Raw genomic sequence first — 16,027 nt, forward strand, 5'->3', positions numbered from 1 at the left:
CCGAGTATTCTCGTTGTGTGTTCTGGTTTGAAGAGGAAGTTTGCGACAACTGTGCAACATAATTTTCATACAGTGTGTGGTAAAGATCCTCCCAGTAGGCCTACTATTTATGGGTGACGTACATGTTTTATTAAAACTGGATGTTCAGTAAGTCATAACAAATCCTCAGGTTGTCCCCATGCATCTGACGACATTGTAGAGCAAGTGAGACACAGCTTTGTGAAAAGTCCAATAAAATCAACCCTGTGTGCTTTGTGAGAGCTGAGCACCCAACATGTGACTGTTTGACGCGTGCCAAGAAAATGGTTGAATCTCAAACCATGCAAGCTTACAATGGTGCACGATCTACATGACACAGATAGGATGACTCTTAAGGACTTTTGTGTGGAAATGTTACATCAGTTGGATGAAGATTTCAATAGAAAAATTATCTATAGTGCTGAGTCAACTTGTCACCTAAGTGGTAAAGTTAATACACTCAACTGTACGATATGGTGCTGTGAAAATCCATGGAAATCTCTGGTACATGACAGCCCAAAATTGAACGTGTTTTGTGCATTAAGTAAGAGCAAAGTTAATGGATTGTTCTTTTTCCAAGACAAAACTGTCAACATAACTATGTACTTAGATATGCTGGAGAACTTTTTAATCCTCCAGACTGACATTGGTGACCAAGAACGCAGTGTACAACTTATGCAATATTGTGCACCATCACATCAACTCTCCGACGACATCCAGGATTTTCTAAATGTCCGCTTTCTAGGAAAGTGGATGGGTCGAGATGTGCCAACTGCATGGTCCCCATGTTCACCAGACCTGACACCTCTTGTCTTTTTCTTTTGGGGATTCATCGAAGATATCATGTTTTTTCCACCATTACCAGTTCCTCTACCAGAGCTCACAGCTAGACTATCTCGCAACTGAACAAGTCATGCCTGTCATACTGCAGCAAGTCTCGCAAGAAATCAACTTCAGATGGGATATGCGATGCATAACCAATGAAAGTCACACTGAAGCTGTTTATGTGAAAGGTTAAAAAGCTTTATGTATTTTGCTATAAATGGACACCAAACCATTTCTACAAGTTAATTGAATACATCAATATCAGTTTTCGAAGTTGTAAAGTCGATTTTGATAAACCTTCTACAGATGTGAGAATGTGACAATATTACTTCGTCTTTGTTTCCAAACATATCATCTGCCCACTGCTCTCTCACTGGCTGTATAGACCCAGCAGTTGACAGATCCTCTTTTGTTCCCATCATATCTCACAGTGACAACTGTGTTACACAGGGCAAGAAAGTATGCCACTGGCCCCTACCTAGACTTTTATCATCTCCTGCAGAAACACACACTATTGTTGAGAATTTGTCCAATTTTAAAGTCATTTCAATTATGACTGCAAGTAGGTTCAGGTAAACTGCAGTTTAAACATGACAGATGTTAACAAAAAGCCGAGGTATGTGTTACATGGTTGGCAGCATTACGAAATTCATCTGTTCATCCCTCCCCTCCTCACATTTGCCCTAGTTCTCTGCCAAGCTGGTGTCCTAGTTACCTTTTCAGTCCTTCCAAATTCTTCAAAATAAATCAGCACATGACCTCAATTGCCAAAGCTTCATCTGCAAATGTAAGATGACCCTACATTTTTTGCATGGCAAATTTAGAGAAAAACCTGATCTTATAATCAGGTAAACATGGTATACACTGCCAATATATATAGAGTACCATCTATCTCTCAAAAATCCTGTAACTTAAGCACTCCTTGTACACATCACATTTTTTTGCACTTGATAATTATAAAAAATTGTCAATTGTTGTAGAACAATATTATGAAAAGGAAAATTGCTACTCAGCATACTGCGGAGATGCTGAGTCGCAGATACACAACAAAAAGACTGTCACAAATAAGCTTTCAGTCAGTCAGTCAGTCACACACACACACACACACACACACACACACACACACACATACACACATGACAGTGTCTTCAGTTGCCAGAGACTGCAGTCACATGTGTGTCATCTATTTTTGATGAAGGCCTTGCTGGCTGAAAGCTTATTTTACGACAGTCTTTTTGTTGTGTATCTGAGACTATCTGCGACTCAGCATCTCCGCACTACACTGAGTAGCAACTTTCCTTTTCATAATATTGTTTATTACAACCTGCATTTTCCAATTGTTGTAGAGTCAGTGAGTCGGTACAGTTAAAATGTAAGAAACTCAGTTCTCTGCATTTCATAAAGCCTCCCAAAATAATTCAGGAAATCAAATCTGCAAAAGTAGCCCCATCATTTCACCTACACGAGGTCAACTATAGGTCGACCATTTTTTTTCGCCCCACCACTTCTTGCATCTCCCAAGTAAAAATAAATACAAAATAAAAGATATTGTAAGTACCTAGATGTTAAGCACACATTCTTGCTAGGTTCACTCACACAAACTACATGATGGAAACACAGACTTCACAATTATCTATAAATACTACATGACATCCTGCCATGGGGAACAAGATCATCACTGAACAGTCTCTATATCAATTAAATGGAATTCAGAATCATCCCACGTGAACTATAATGATTACTGTCACAATCATCTGCAATTTACTTAATAGAAAGTAAGGCCTTAATTTAAAAAAAAAAAAAAAAAAAATGAAGTGGCATTAAGCTATCCACATCTCTCAGAATAAACACTATAGCCAACAATTTTATGGCTCTATAACTGCATCATCATCTTAAATTACTATGATCTACATAGATTCCACAACAAATACAGGTAATACAATGATAAAATTATCAGAAAGACCGTAAAATTTATGCTATTCTACCCTAGTTTCTCTCATAAGGAATAAATAAAACTATGAGCTTGAATAAATTTACTGTACTGAGAACTTACTGACTGAAAGAATCCAATAAATTACCATGGAGGCAGATCACCAGAAACAAATGTAACTATAAGAGTGCTCCAAGAAAATACAAAGGGGTGCTGATATTCACATTACACACAACTGATTCAACAGAGATCACTTTAAATATCAGTTTGTGTGTGTGTGTGTGTGTGTGTGTGTGTGTGTGTGTGTGGTTGGTTGGTTGCTTGGGGAAGGAGACCAGACAGCGTGGTCATCGGTCTCATCGGATTAGGGAAGGATGGGGAAGGAAGTCGGCCGTGCCCTTTCAGAGGAACCATCCCGGCATTTGCCTGGAATGATTTAGGGAAATCACGGAAAACCTAAATCAGGATGGCCGGACGCGGGATTGAACCTTCGTCCTCCCGAATGCGAGTCCAGTGTGGAACCACTGCGCCACCTCGCTCGGTTGTGTGTGTGTGTGTGTGTGTTATATATATATATATATTCTGTTTACTGTGGTGTTAGGCTGACAATGAAGCTGTAGTGAAATATAGAAGGAGATGTAATAACAAATATCTGCTACACTGAGCAGTAGCTGATAACATCTCAATAAAATGTGTCACTTGCCACAAGTAGATGCAAAGTTTCACTATCAGCATTAAAACAAAATTAATAACATTACACAACCTAAAGTGTCCACTTGAACTAAAATAGTGTGTAAGTGACATACAAAGAAAGCTTTAATGTGGCATATCTAATCCGACTACGGTTCATTGCTGTCAAGACTGCTGACACTGTCACAGCATAAATGATGCTGAAATGAATCCTGTATCATTACATTTCCCACGTAAAACTGGAAGGGTGTGGCCACAGAGAATGTCAATCAGAATCAGTTAAAAAATCAAGCACTGCAACACAACTGACGTGAAAGTACATCACTATATTTTATAAATTAAAATCTCCTGCCACATTTTTCTGTTTGTATGTGAAGATTAATCTCAGGAACTACTGCAGCAATTTTTATATTGTTTTCACTAATATACAGCGTGATTCACGAGGTAGGTTTGTGAGTAAAATTTATTAGCGCTACACCAGACAAGTTGTCCGGCTATTGGTACTTAGTGCTGCCCATGTGAAGCTGGCGCAGGTCGTTGGTTACATTGTCAGACAAATTGCAAATGATAGTTTTATTTAAACTTAGTTCAGTATACAACTTCAATGCTGAAACAGAAATTCATCGTGAGGAGACTTGCTCGTTTAACAACGGGCACAATGATGCTGGTGTCAACAAGGTGCATGGTATTTCTAAATCAAAATGTGATTCCCATATAGGGCGACCAGCTGTACTGAGTGTGCTGTCAACTCTGTAGATACCTGTTGTTCTTCCAATTTTCATCTATTTCTGTATGTCACTTTTGCATTTGCACAGTGATCAGTGACTGGGAATTAGGCCAAAACATAAATTTCATGAGGCAGAATTTTGTATTTCACCATCCATTTTATGATCTTTCTCTTTGGTGCCATCATGATCAACAAGCAATCCAACAGGTAACTTTGACAATTCACAATTTTACATAAGAGCCAAATGTCTACGGTTTCTTGATAGTTTGGCAGGTCAAATCTTGCTTTCAAATTTGCTGAATGTTTTGCACTTACCTGCCCTTATGTTATTCAGCTTGGTTTGCCAGCACAAATTTGGCTTTGAATGTGCCAAAAGGATCCTTACTTATGTATCATGTTGTTTGTTGTGGTCTTCAGTACAAAGACTGGTTTGATGCAGCTCTCCCTGCTACTATGTTCATGTAAGCCTCTTCATCTTTGAACAACTATTGCAACTCACATCCGTTAGAACCTGCTTAATGTAATCATCTCTTGGTCTTTCTCTGAAATTTTTACCCCCCCCCCCCCACACCTCCCTCTGATTATAAATTAACAATTTCTTGATGTCTCCCAATACTTTTTATAAACCAATCCCTTCTTCTAGTCAAGTTGCACCACAAATTTCTTTTCTCCCAATTCTATACACTATCTTTTCATTGATTACACGATCTAACCATTTAATCTTCAGCACTCTACTGCAGCACCACAATTCAAAAGCTTCTATTCTCTTCTTGTGTGAACTGCTTATCGTCCACATTGAACTTCCCTAAAAGGCTACACCTCAGACAAATGTCTTCAAGAAAAGACTTCCTGTCTCTTAAATTTATATTCAATGTTAGCAAATTTCTCTTCATCAGAAACACTTTTATTCTCATTGCTATTCTACTTTTTATATCGTCTCTACTTTGGCCATCATCAGTTATTTTACTGCCCAAATCACAACAAACACACTCCACTGCGCGACACAATTATAGGGCCACTTTTTTGAAAATCCATCTCTTCTCTCTTCTGTCCGACTGTAACACAGAAGTTCGAAACTTGGCTCAAAGGTTGCCTACAACATTCCTCTGTAATGGCGCAAAAGCGCAGTACTGTGACATCACCCTCAGACGTGACAATGCTCCAAAAAGTTGGGTTTCAACACATGCAAAAAATAAGCCAGAGCTCAGAAGTTCAAGTGAGGTGTAAGATGGGTTAATCATGTCACACTGGCACCAAATTCACCACAATTCTGCCCAATGCCACTGTGGACATGTCACACGAAAAGAAGGTCATCACATTCCCTCTTACCCACATTTCACACCTTCTTTTGGTGCCTCTATGATTTAGGTCAGTACTATAACACCCAGCATTGAAACCACAGTTTTCTTTTTGGTGGCCTGAGGAAAACATTTCAGATACACCACTGCTCAGTTTCAACATGAAAAGGCCTCAGAGGGTCGCATAAAGGACATCGATAAAGCCACCCCTTTCCTAGGGGGCATTGATTCCCACACAGTTCTCAGTGAAACGAGCAAAAAGATGACATTCTTGACAATCTCTGACATTGCTAACACCCAACAACTCCCCCGTCCCCCACCTGGACAATTCAACCCTTCTCTAAGGACGTTATGGGTCTGCCAAGTGATCACACCCAGGGTGGAATTACTAGGGGCATTCAAAACCATTTGACAACATTTGAATGTGAACTAAAACAGCAAAGGGTGTTTATACTTATTCAGCCCTCCTGTTTCACACCCTCCCTGTGGAGATCGTGGAGGAGGCTGAGGTGTGCAACACTGACACATGTGTGACTAAAACGTTAAAGGGTCCCTCTGAGATCCACCAGTTTGGCAACATCCTCAATGCCACTCACGCACCTTTGATGAGCACTTTAAAACTGTACCTGTACAAAGACAGGTAGTCACTGATTATTAAGTGCTGGTGTGACAGACAACTATTTCAACACCCTTGATCTGAGTGGCCCTATGTTGCTGAACTAGCAGCCGCTAGCCAAATGTGAAATCTAGCGGTTGTCCAACAGGATGATTGTCATGCTGGCACCCTATTATCAGTGACTGACTGTCTCTGAAGAGCTCGACAAAGGTGTGTGGGTGGCACCAATTGCGTTGCCAAACTGGGGGGAGGGGCTGCATTGCAATGGGAGACAAATACAGGGTTTCAAAGAAATGACTCATTAAGTGTGTTGTGCAGTGTGCTTTTAGTGTCTAATTTCCTAATTTACTTTCCTCAGCATCACCTGATTTAATTGTTTCATTCCTCTACCCTTGTTTCGCGTTTGTTAATGTTATTCTTATATCCTCCTTTTTAGATGCTATCCATTCCATTCAAATGCAGTTCTTTTGCTATCTTTCGCATAATTACTATATCAGCAGCACAACTCGAAGTTTTCATTTCCTCTCCCTGCACTTTAATTTCTACTCCAAATTGTTCTTTGGCCTCCTCCACTGCTTGCTTAATGTACAGACAGAATAACATCAGGGATAGGCTACAACACTGTCTCACTCCCTTCTCAAATACTTCTTTCCTTTCGTGTCCCTCCACTCTTATAATTGCCATCTGATTTCTGTACAAGTTGTAAATAGGCTTTTGCGCCATGTATTTTACACCTGTAACCCTCACAACTTCAAAGAGCATATTCCAGTCAACACTATCAAAAGCTCTCTCTAAGTTTACAAATGCTAAAAATGTAGGTTTGCCTTTCCTTAACCTACCCTTTAAGAGAAGTCACAGGGTTAGTATTGTCTTGCATGTTCCTACTTTTTGCCGGAATCCGAACTGATCTTCCCTGAAGTTGGCTTCTACCAGTTTTTCCCTTCTTCTGTACAGAATTTGTATTAGTATTTTTGCAACCATGACTTGTTAGACAGTTCAGTAACAATCACACCTGTAAGCACCTGCTTTCTTTGAAACTATAGTTATTACATTCTTCCTGAGGTAGGAGAGTACTTCACCTGTCTCATACCTCTTGCACATCAGATGGAATATTTTTGCTATGGCTGCCTCTCCCAATGCTATCAGTACTTCAGATGGAATGCCATCTACTATACTTGTTTGGGCTTAGCCCTTTCAGAGCTCTGTCAAAGTCTTCTCACAGTGTCATAACTCTAATCTCATCTTTATCTAGGCCTACTTCTTCTTCCCTTTCAGTAACATTGTCTCCGAGTTCATTTGCTTTTAGCACCTCTGTATAATGGTTCCCTCTTTCAGCTTTCCCTTCTTTGCTTAGAACTGATTTTCCATCTGAGCTCTTGATATTCATACAGCTGCTTCTCTGTGCTAGAAAGGCCTCTTTCATTTTCCTTTTGGCAGTATCTATCTTTTCCCTAGTTATACTTACACTTGTCCTGTGGCCATACCTGCTTGGCCATTTTGCACCTTTTGTCATTCTCATTTTTAAACGTTTGTATGCCCTCTCACCTGCTTCATTTGTGTCTATCTCGGCTATAATAAGTGTTCACTATGCTGCTGCATCACAGCTTAACTGCATTCCTATTTTCTTACTCATTGTTACACCTACTCCTGCATTACCTCTATCTGATTTCATATTTACAACCCTGTACTCACCTGACCAAATGTCCTGTTCATCCTCCCATCAAACTTAACTGATCTTCACTACATCTAATTTCAATCTCTCCATTTCCCTTTTTAAATTTTCTAACCTATCTACCTGATTAAGGGATATAACATTTCACATTCTCATTTAAGTGTAAAGTACAGCTGCATGTCCTAATGGCTGTAGTTCTCCCTAGGTTTCAGCCATTTGCAGTACCAGCACCAGCACACAAGGCCACGATGGCTGATGTTACAAGGCCAGATCAGTCAATCATCCAGACTGCTGCTGAAACTACTGAAAAGGCTGCTGCCCCTCTTCCAGGAAACAAATTAGCCTCTCCATGTATACCCCTGCATTATGGATGCACCTACAGTACTGCTATCTGTATCGATCTAATGCTGCTCCCTCATTTGTATTGAAAATTTCCAGAGTATATTTTTGAGAAAGAAATTTAGTACACAGTAACCTGAATTATTAGCCTTCCACTTGTTCTAAACAGGTGCTTATCTCTGTATATAGCTAGCAAATTGATCTCTCTCCTCCTATTGTGCAAATGTGTGTGAAATCTTATGGGACTTAACTGCTAAGGTCATCAGTCCCTAAGCTTACACACTACTAAACCTAAATTATCCTAAGGACAAACACACACACACCCATGCCCAAGGGAGGACTCGAACCTCCACCGCGACCAGCCACACAGTCCATGGCTGCAGCGCCGTAGACCGCTTGGCTAATCCCGTGCGGCTCTTTCCTATTATTATAAAATGGTTTGACAATTTATATAATATATTACAAGCTGTCTCTAAAGAATTCCACAGCTTCGATGTGTGATGTGAATGGCCAAGAGAAACGTAACTATTATTGGCTCCACTTTTTTCACTTGAATTCAGCCAGATTATTTGGATTTAACTCTGTATTTGTCCCATTACTGAGTTTTTACAGCCGTACGCACATTACCATAATTAGGGTCCAATTTATCTCTCAGAAATATATTCCACTCAGAATATAAGGTTTTGCTGCAGTTTATTTGTAATCCCAGGTAGCTTTCTGTTCAAACTATTGTATACTTGTTAATAGTGTTACTAAGTGAGAGTAATTTTGGGACCTTTTCTAAATGTTTATATAGCAATCTCACATTAGGTTTACATTTTCTTTTTCTGATCTCTACAGATGTGTGACACCTCTATAGCCATTACAAATGCCTTGGCTCTCATAATGCTCATTGGGTATGCTTAGCACTGCACTAAAAATAATTTCAAATACAAAAGTATTACTATTTTCTCTTACATCTACCTGGAAAGTTACTTCACACACCAGCAATAGAAATCTGCAATAGAAATTTAGCTTACATTTTCACAAAACAAGATGAAGTACTGAGAAAAAGTAGTTCTATTGCAGCCCATGAACAAATTTTAAAACAGAGCAAAAATATTTACATGTTTTTACTTACACAGTTCTGTCAACAAACTCCACTTCAGAATCAGCATGTTCACCATCTTCCAGTGGACTTTTGTGATTATCAGTTGTTGCAGCATTACTGGTTTCTGATATGAATCCTGGTGGAGGATGAGACATGTTGAGAACTGGATATGTGTATGCAGGTTTGTGCTGCTCTATTTCAACTTTTTCAAAAGGAGTCGGAGTAGTGGTTTTAATGTCACCTGCCGTTCTAGGATCACAGTCTGAAGTGAAGGGGTGGCTCTGAAAGTAAAGATACAGATTTCTAAGCACCTAAGTACAAGAATGTCCTCAATTACAGCAGTAACAACAATAACAATAATTGTGATACAATCGATGTAAGTCCTTTCTTGATGTTTAAAGATGTTAACAACTTGTGTACAATTTCAAACTTCATGCATCTCGTTTATTCGATTCTCCACTGCTAGTATCTTTGCCTTGGTTTTCATTTTATACTATACTTTGCTGAATGTGTGTCACTGTGTTACCATACACAAAACGAAAACATGTTCTCTGCAAAAAAAACACCTCAGTAGGTTTTTGGCCCAGTCAAATATGTCTTGGAGTACTTGATGTTAACAATTTGTTAAGTACAAATACGCTGTCAAAAAACTGCAGTTTCAGTGGTGGCATGGAAATGGATACAGCAAGACTCATAAACATCAGGTAAGTTGAAAGAAGAATCTAATTGGAACACACTGAGGTACAAAACAAGTGTTTGTTTGAGAGGTTATTTCAAGAGTATTTGATTATGTTGAATGTAAGTTAGTAAAACCCAAACGTAGTTGCAGAAGGTACATACCTGACAAAAATCAGTACATAAATCTGCCTCTTTTTTTTTTTTTTTTTTTTTTTTTTTTAAAAATCCAGTTAGATGGTTATGTGACAGAACAGTTGATAATCTGACAACACAGCTGGTAGCTTATGAAATGACTTCATAAAAAAAAAAAATATATCTACATCACAAGGGACACAAAAATACAGAAGAAATATTGTACTGATCTCATGCAGAAGGAGAAAATAATATAATTGCTACAAAAAGGCAATTCATGTGATTGATGTTGAAAGTGGATAGCAGATGAAATGCCAGCAAACTTGAAAGTAGCTGTGATTCTTTAAGTTGACAATGTTGCACATATTTGAATATGGAGCTGCTTGCTGTAATATCAGTTGTGATGTAATCTGACTCCAATAACAAAAGATGGTAATTGGATACAGATGAAATCTGAAAATCTTTATACAAATAAAGGCTGTAAATAGATCTACAAACATTTCACTTGCGCTACTGACAGAAATAACGTATCACTTATTCCTAAGGTCCTTACTGCCATAATTAAAAACAATCACATGGAGTGTGGCATGTTCCAGCTCAACTTCTTTTGATAAGATAGAATGTCATTGCCCAACCTCTGGTAGATAATGTGCATAATTTTGTTTGCATGCTTAATATGAGGTTACATATATAATCAGGACTTCCATGATACATTAGCAACGTTGTTTGGGGCTGCATAGTAAGTTTGTACTTGGCAGCAGTAACAGTGCTGATGCTGATCCTTCTTCTTCTTCTTCTTCTTCTTCTTCAATCAGTATTAGCAGTACATTTGTTTACTTGTAACATTCTACTGAATTACTTGAAGTTAGTTAAATGGATGCTGCTGAAACAATAAGCCAAGAGTCATGAAGTACTGACAGATTATATTCTTAATAAACTTTTTTTTTTTCTTTCTTTCTTTTTCCCTTGAAGGTTACAACGAATCACCCTACTCTATCACCACCTTTCTTTTTATAGAGATAACTGACACCATGTGTACTACTGATTCTTGCATAGGTTAAACTTATCTCAGCTGTTTCACTAAAAGAATTCATGCGATTTTGTATACGGTGTATTGAATTTCAGACTAAAATGTATAAAAAAAGAAATTAATGTGTTACAATCGATATGTACTAACAGTCAAAATTATTCTTCTTTCAAAAATATTAGAAATTACAAAATTTCTGGTATATTTAAAATTCATATTATTAATTGTACACTCTAACTCTGATTATTGAATTTATTTCTGGATTTATGTATAAAATAATTTATAATTTGGTGAAGTTTATTCTTTGATAAAGACAGTTTGTAAACTCTTTTGCCTTGTAAATTCTTTGGAATAATTTGAGTACTGCAGAATGTAAGTAGTGGTGAGCATGCCTCTGATGAAAGTAGACTTTTCTAAATTCGTCACCAACAATGTAATTACTGGTTGTTTTGAATGTGGAAAATGTAAAAACAGTGTGATGTTGAAAGATGTGACAAAGAATAAAATTCAAGAATAATATAGACAAATCTTTATCAGTTATTTAGTCATCAAGAACCTACAAAATCGAAATTTCAGCTGCAAGAATGTACCCCTAGACAAGACTCTGAGCCATCAACAACAACCAGAGATAATGAAGATAAGTAAATAGTTATTCTTTCATATATCTTATGCCTCTCAAAGCTTGCAAAATTTGTGCAAAGACAGGGAATTTTAAGAGTGATGTGTGGGAGGATGAGATTACAAGGTGAATTGCTGACACGCCTAACTGTGAGTAATACTATTACCATACACAGGTGTTCAAAATAAACATTTAGGTGTTTTACGAAGCAACCAGATGCAACAGCTGCATCTCTGAGCAGTTTTATTCTGGATCTCATACATAATGTACAACTTCATGTATCTCAAAAATGACACTGTGTAGTAATAGAAACCTGTTTCACAAAATTTGTTGTTACTGTGTGTGTGTGTGTGTGTGTGTGTGTGTGTGTGTGTGTGTGTGTGTGTGTGTGCATCCCATCAACATCGAGGTCATTAGAAATGGAGCACAAGCTCGGATTGTGTCAAAGATGGGGAAGGAAATCAGTCATTCCCTTTCAAATGAACCATCCTGGCATTTGCCCAGAGCAATTTAGGGATACGAGTTTGAAACGTCACTCTTCAGAATGTGAGTCCAGGGTGCTAATCACCATGCCACCTCGCTTGGTAATGGAAGTTACAAATTTGTGAAATAAGAAGTGAACATATGGTTCCTACAAACACACGAAATTACTATTATGGTGTTAATAATAATTAAATTTTTTGTTATGAGACTTTATGTTTATAGGGCTGTGACTATGGTCTCAATTATTTTATGCTAATATTTTTAACTTCAGCTCTCTCCCTCAAATAACTTATATTCTTACTTTAGACTTAAGTGACTAGCCTTTATTACAAAATTATTTTCTAAAAACAAACAGAGATTTTTTTAAAATAAACCCTACTTGCGGTGTTGCCGATAGTGGATAATGCCGCACCAAGGTAAACCACTGCAAAGATGCTGCAAGTCCAAGTAGCATCATTGGCAGATCAAATCTGGACGAGGCAAGAGCCGTGCCTCCCGGAGCTGCCAGACGCCACTATGGTGCGAGTGTTAAAAAACATAACTGCAAGGATCAGGAGAGAGAGTTCTGTGTGAGTTCCAGCTTCGGCAAAATCTCTAGTTGGTGTTCTAATTCTGCCTCTAGAGCACAGAGTCAACACATTGGCACTCTACTGAGCTATAACCCTTTGGCTGCCGCAGTTGCATGTGCGACTGGCCTGTCGAGCGTGCTCTTGAGGTCGCCTAATCCGTTTGTCTGTGCTGATAGCCATCTTCGCAGACTGCTGTCTGCCTGAGCTCTCTGCTTGACTGACCTCGCCCTGTGCTGAGTATTTCAGGAGCCAGTGTGATCACGATTGTCTGGCAGTCTGAGAGATCACCGACATTACAAATAAACACAGTGTATCTGGATATTTATTCCATAGCTTTGAATCTGGAGATGAATTGCACGGCTGATATAATGTACACTGAGACGGCCAATGCTGCTAACTCCTCATCAAAGGCTTTCTTTCTTCTGCATGAAGTTCTTGGGAACCACATAAGGTTTCTGTATACATCTGAGTTTCATTTGATATACTGATACTTCTGGCTCTGAGCACTATGGGAATTAACTTCTGAGGTCATCAGTATACTGATACTTAATTGTCAGTTTTTTGTACATAACTTATGATGTAAACGCTGGAGAATCCGTAACGATCAAACGTTGACATTCGTCTGTAATTTGCCCACAAACAACTTTTGACAGAAGAGACTGAATGCCAAGACACACTTTTTAAGCTAATTGCTATATTTTGGGGCCACTAACTCAATAAATTACCTCCAGAAAAACTTCAAAATCAAAAAGTCAACATTTCTGAATTCTTTTTATACAGTAGAAACAGATGATGATCTACAACCTTTGTTTAAGAAATCAATAAAGAAATACTGAAGTTTCTACACCACCTAATTAAACGTCACTTCTTTCTTTGTTGAGGATTTTAACGATTTTCATTAGTCGCAATTGAAACGATCGACGCGAATAATTGTTTTTTTTTTATATATTTGTTCATTATTGTTAAAGCATCCGGTCTGTGTGTGTCAGCGCACAGCGACTACACTTGCATTGTAGTCGACAACACATTGCGGCTTCATTACTTTCTCGACAGTCTTCCTGATGTTCTTTCCCATGGCATACATTTCTATAGTGTTACAGGTAGTCAATATCAACACTCCTTCCTTGTCCCATAGCTTGATGGCAAGCATTGTGTCAGCTGACATAAATTCAATTTCTCCCCGTTTCAATTTCTTCTGTAGCTTCGGCAAATTGTGTTTGTTGCTATGTACAGTTCTGCATGCTGTTGTTCTATGGTTGTGCAGCCAGAGGAACAAGTCTGGACTTGTATACCAATTGTTGACATACAGTGTATGTCCACGTTCACAGTATGGCTCCTTTAGTGTCGCCACTATACAGCGGGATGCACCCAAATTACGGACTTCAATTCCTACTGTTGTGCCCATGTATACAATGTGAGACATATCCACTTTTATAGTCGCGCAACACGAATTTCTTGATTCCAAGTCTACTTCGTTTCAGAGGAATGAATTGTTTAAAAGATAAGTGACCTTTGAACAATAATAGGCTTTAATTGTTGCAGAAATTTTTGTACAGATTAAACACACTGTGGAACACCATACAAACTGTTTCAATTATTTTCCTAATTTTAAACAAACTGTCATCTCCATGACTAGCACAGTTGTCACTAAAATGCAACATTCTCAAAAGTAACATAAAATGGTCACGGAACATAACTTTGCTGAAAATTAGAGTGCTCAGTAGTACATTTTTGGACCAATAATTCCTTACCCTCAACTTCTTAACCACAGGCCACGAGAAGCCAAATACCAATAAAGCAATACAGTGTCTCAAAACCAGTATCTTCCCAGTTGGACAGTCGAGAATGAACTAATTCCGATATATTTTCCATGGCAAAAGTGTAAAACTGGTTTGTTTCAAGTGTTACAACTTCCACCAGACTTTTTGATTGAAATAGCATGAAGAAGGATATCACGCTTGAATCAAGTGCTTGTTGGCAATTACGCCCTGAAGATAAGTCATCAAATGCGTGCAGTGCCAAACTGAAATCATGCTTTTGCCAATCAAATTTGTCTTTGAAGATGCCACATCCAATATTACTGTCACTGCTTGTGCGTATCTAAAGTATCTCTTCGCCAGTACAACCATGCCAACGTGCCATTTCTTTGTGGAACTGTACTAGGTGAAGTACATGGACGCATATTATTACGAGATTCTTCTGAAGAACCATCACCATCACTACAGTCTCTGGAGATGCCACACCCAATGTCACTGTCACTGCTTGTGTGCATCTCCAGTATCTCTTTGCCAGTGCAACCATGCCAATGTGCCATTTCTTTGTGGAACTCAAAAAGTGGCAGCACTCTAAAAATCCTGTGGAATAGGCAGAAAGCTAAACAACATCACAGAAGCAGAATGCAGATGGTCACACGAACCAGCTAGCGTGAATGTCAAACAGCAACCGTGAAATCCGACGGAAACACCACTGAGCGGCAATAGACATCCGCAAGACCACAGGTAGCAGAACCGGCTGATGGTAAATGCCATCATTAGGACTCAGGTACTGGCCAGGTCATGATGGTGAATGCAATCTGCAGTGCCCATGGGAAATATCACTGCAGCAACTAATGGTGTCCACAGCTCCTGCAGAAAGGTGGAGTGCGGCGGAATTTCACATCTGCAGTGCTCAAAGTGTTAACAGACTTGTATTTATACAGTGTGTTAACTTTTGCCCTATGGACAAGGAATGTTGATCTATATTCAGACATTCAGAATTCAAGACACACACTGATCATTATATGCTGCTCTGTGCCTACAGCTGTTTCTTGTCTATCGTGAATTGTATTTGTATATACTCTTCCACGTGCGCTTACTCCAGTCATAGCAGTGAAGAGCGATAAAGATTAGTTCGATTTTCTATTAAATAAAGTATTTCATTATTTGACTGTTGGTGTTACTAAACTGACTTTTCTCTGTGTTCACCTTAGTGTACAAGCATAGAATACAATAGTATTTACTAAATTTCTTACTATTTTTAAAAACTTCAACCTCAATTTAAAATCTGATACTGCCAGAACTTCCACGAAAAATGTTTGTAACAATATTGTGGATAAATTGTTTTTGAGCTGTGGTGCAGCTTTTCACAAATTTCAAAATTTTATACTTCACAAAATACTCTTACATTACGGAAATTACCTCTTCACACATACACCTTGCAAAATGACCATCGCAAGAAAAATTAGGGCTCACACAGACTTTTATCGACAGTCATTTTTCTCACACACCATTCAAAACAGAACAAGGAAAAGTGAGTGGGAGGGGATGACAATGGTA

General features: G+C 38.5%; 1 protein-coding gene across 1 annotated transcript in view; it reads right to left on the bottom strand.

The window, feature by feature from the left end:
- The window catches only part of LOC126470662 (uncharacterized), a 201,061-nt gene that overhangs the window by 90,200 nt on the left and 94,834 nt on the right, over positions 1-16,027 (bottom strand). The window contains exon 8 of the mRNA XM_050098653.1: positions 9,236-9,486. Within this exon, the coding sequence (XP_049954610.1) occupies positions 9,236-9,486 (251 nt within the window). The remainder of the gene's footprint in view (positions 1-9,235; positions 9,487-16,027) is intronic.

Source organism: Schistocerca serialis, chromosome 3 (genome assembly GCF_023864345.2).
Source record: "Schistocerca serialis cubense isolate TAMUIC-IGC-003099 chromosome 3, iqSchSeri2.2, whole genome shotgun sequence".
NCBI classification, from domain to species: Eukaryota; Metazoa; Arthropoda; class Insecta; order Orthoptera; family Acrididae; genus Schistocerca; species Schistocerca serialis.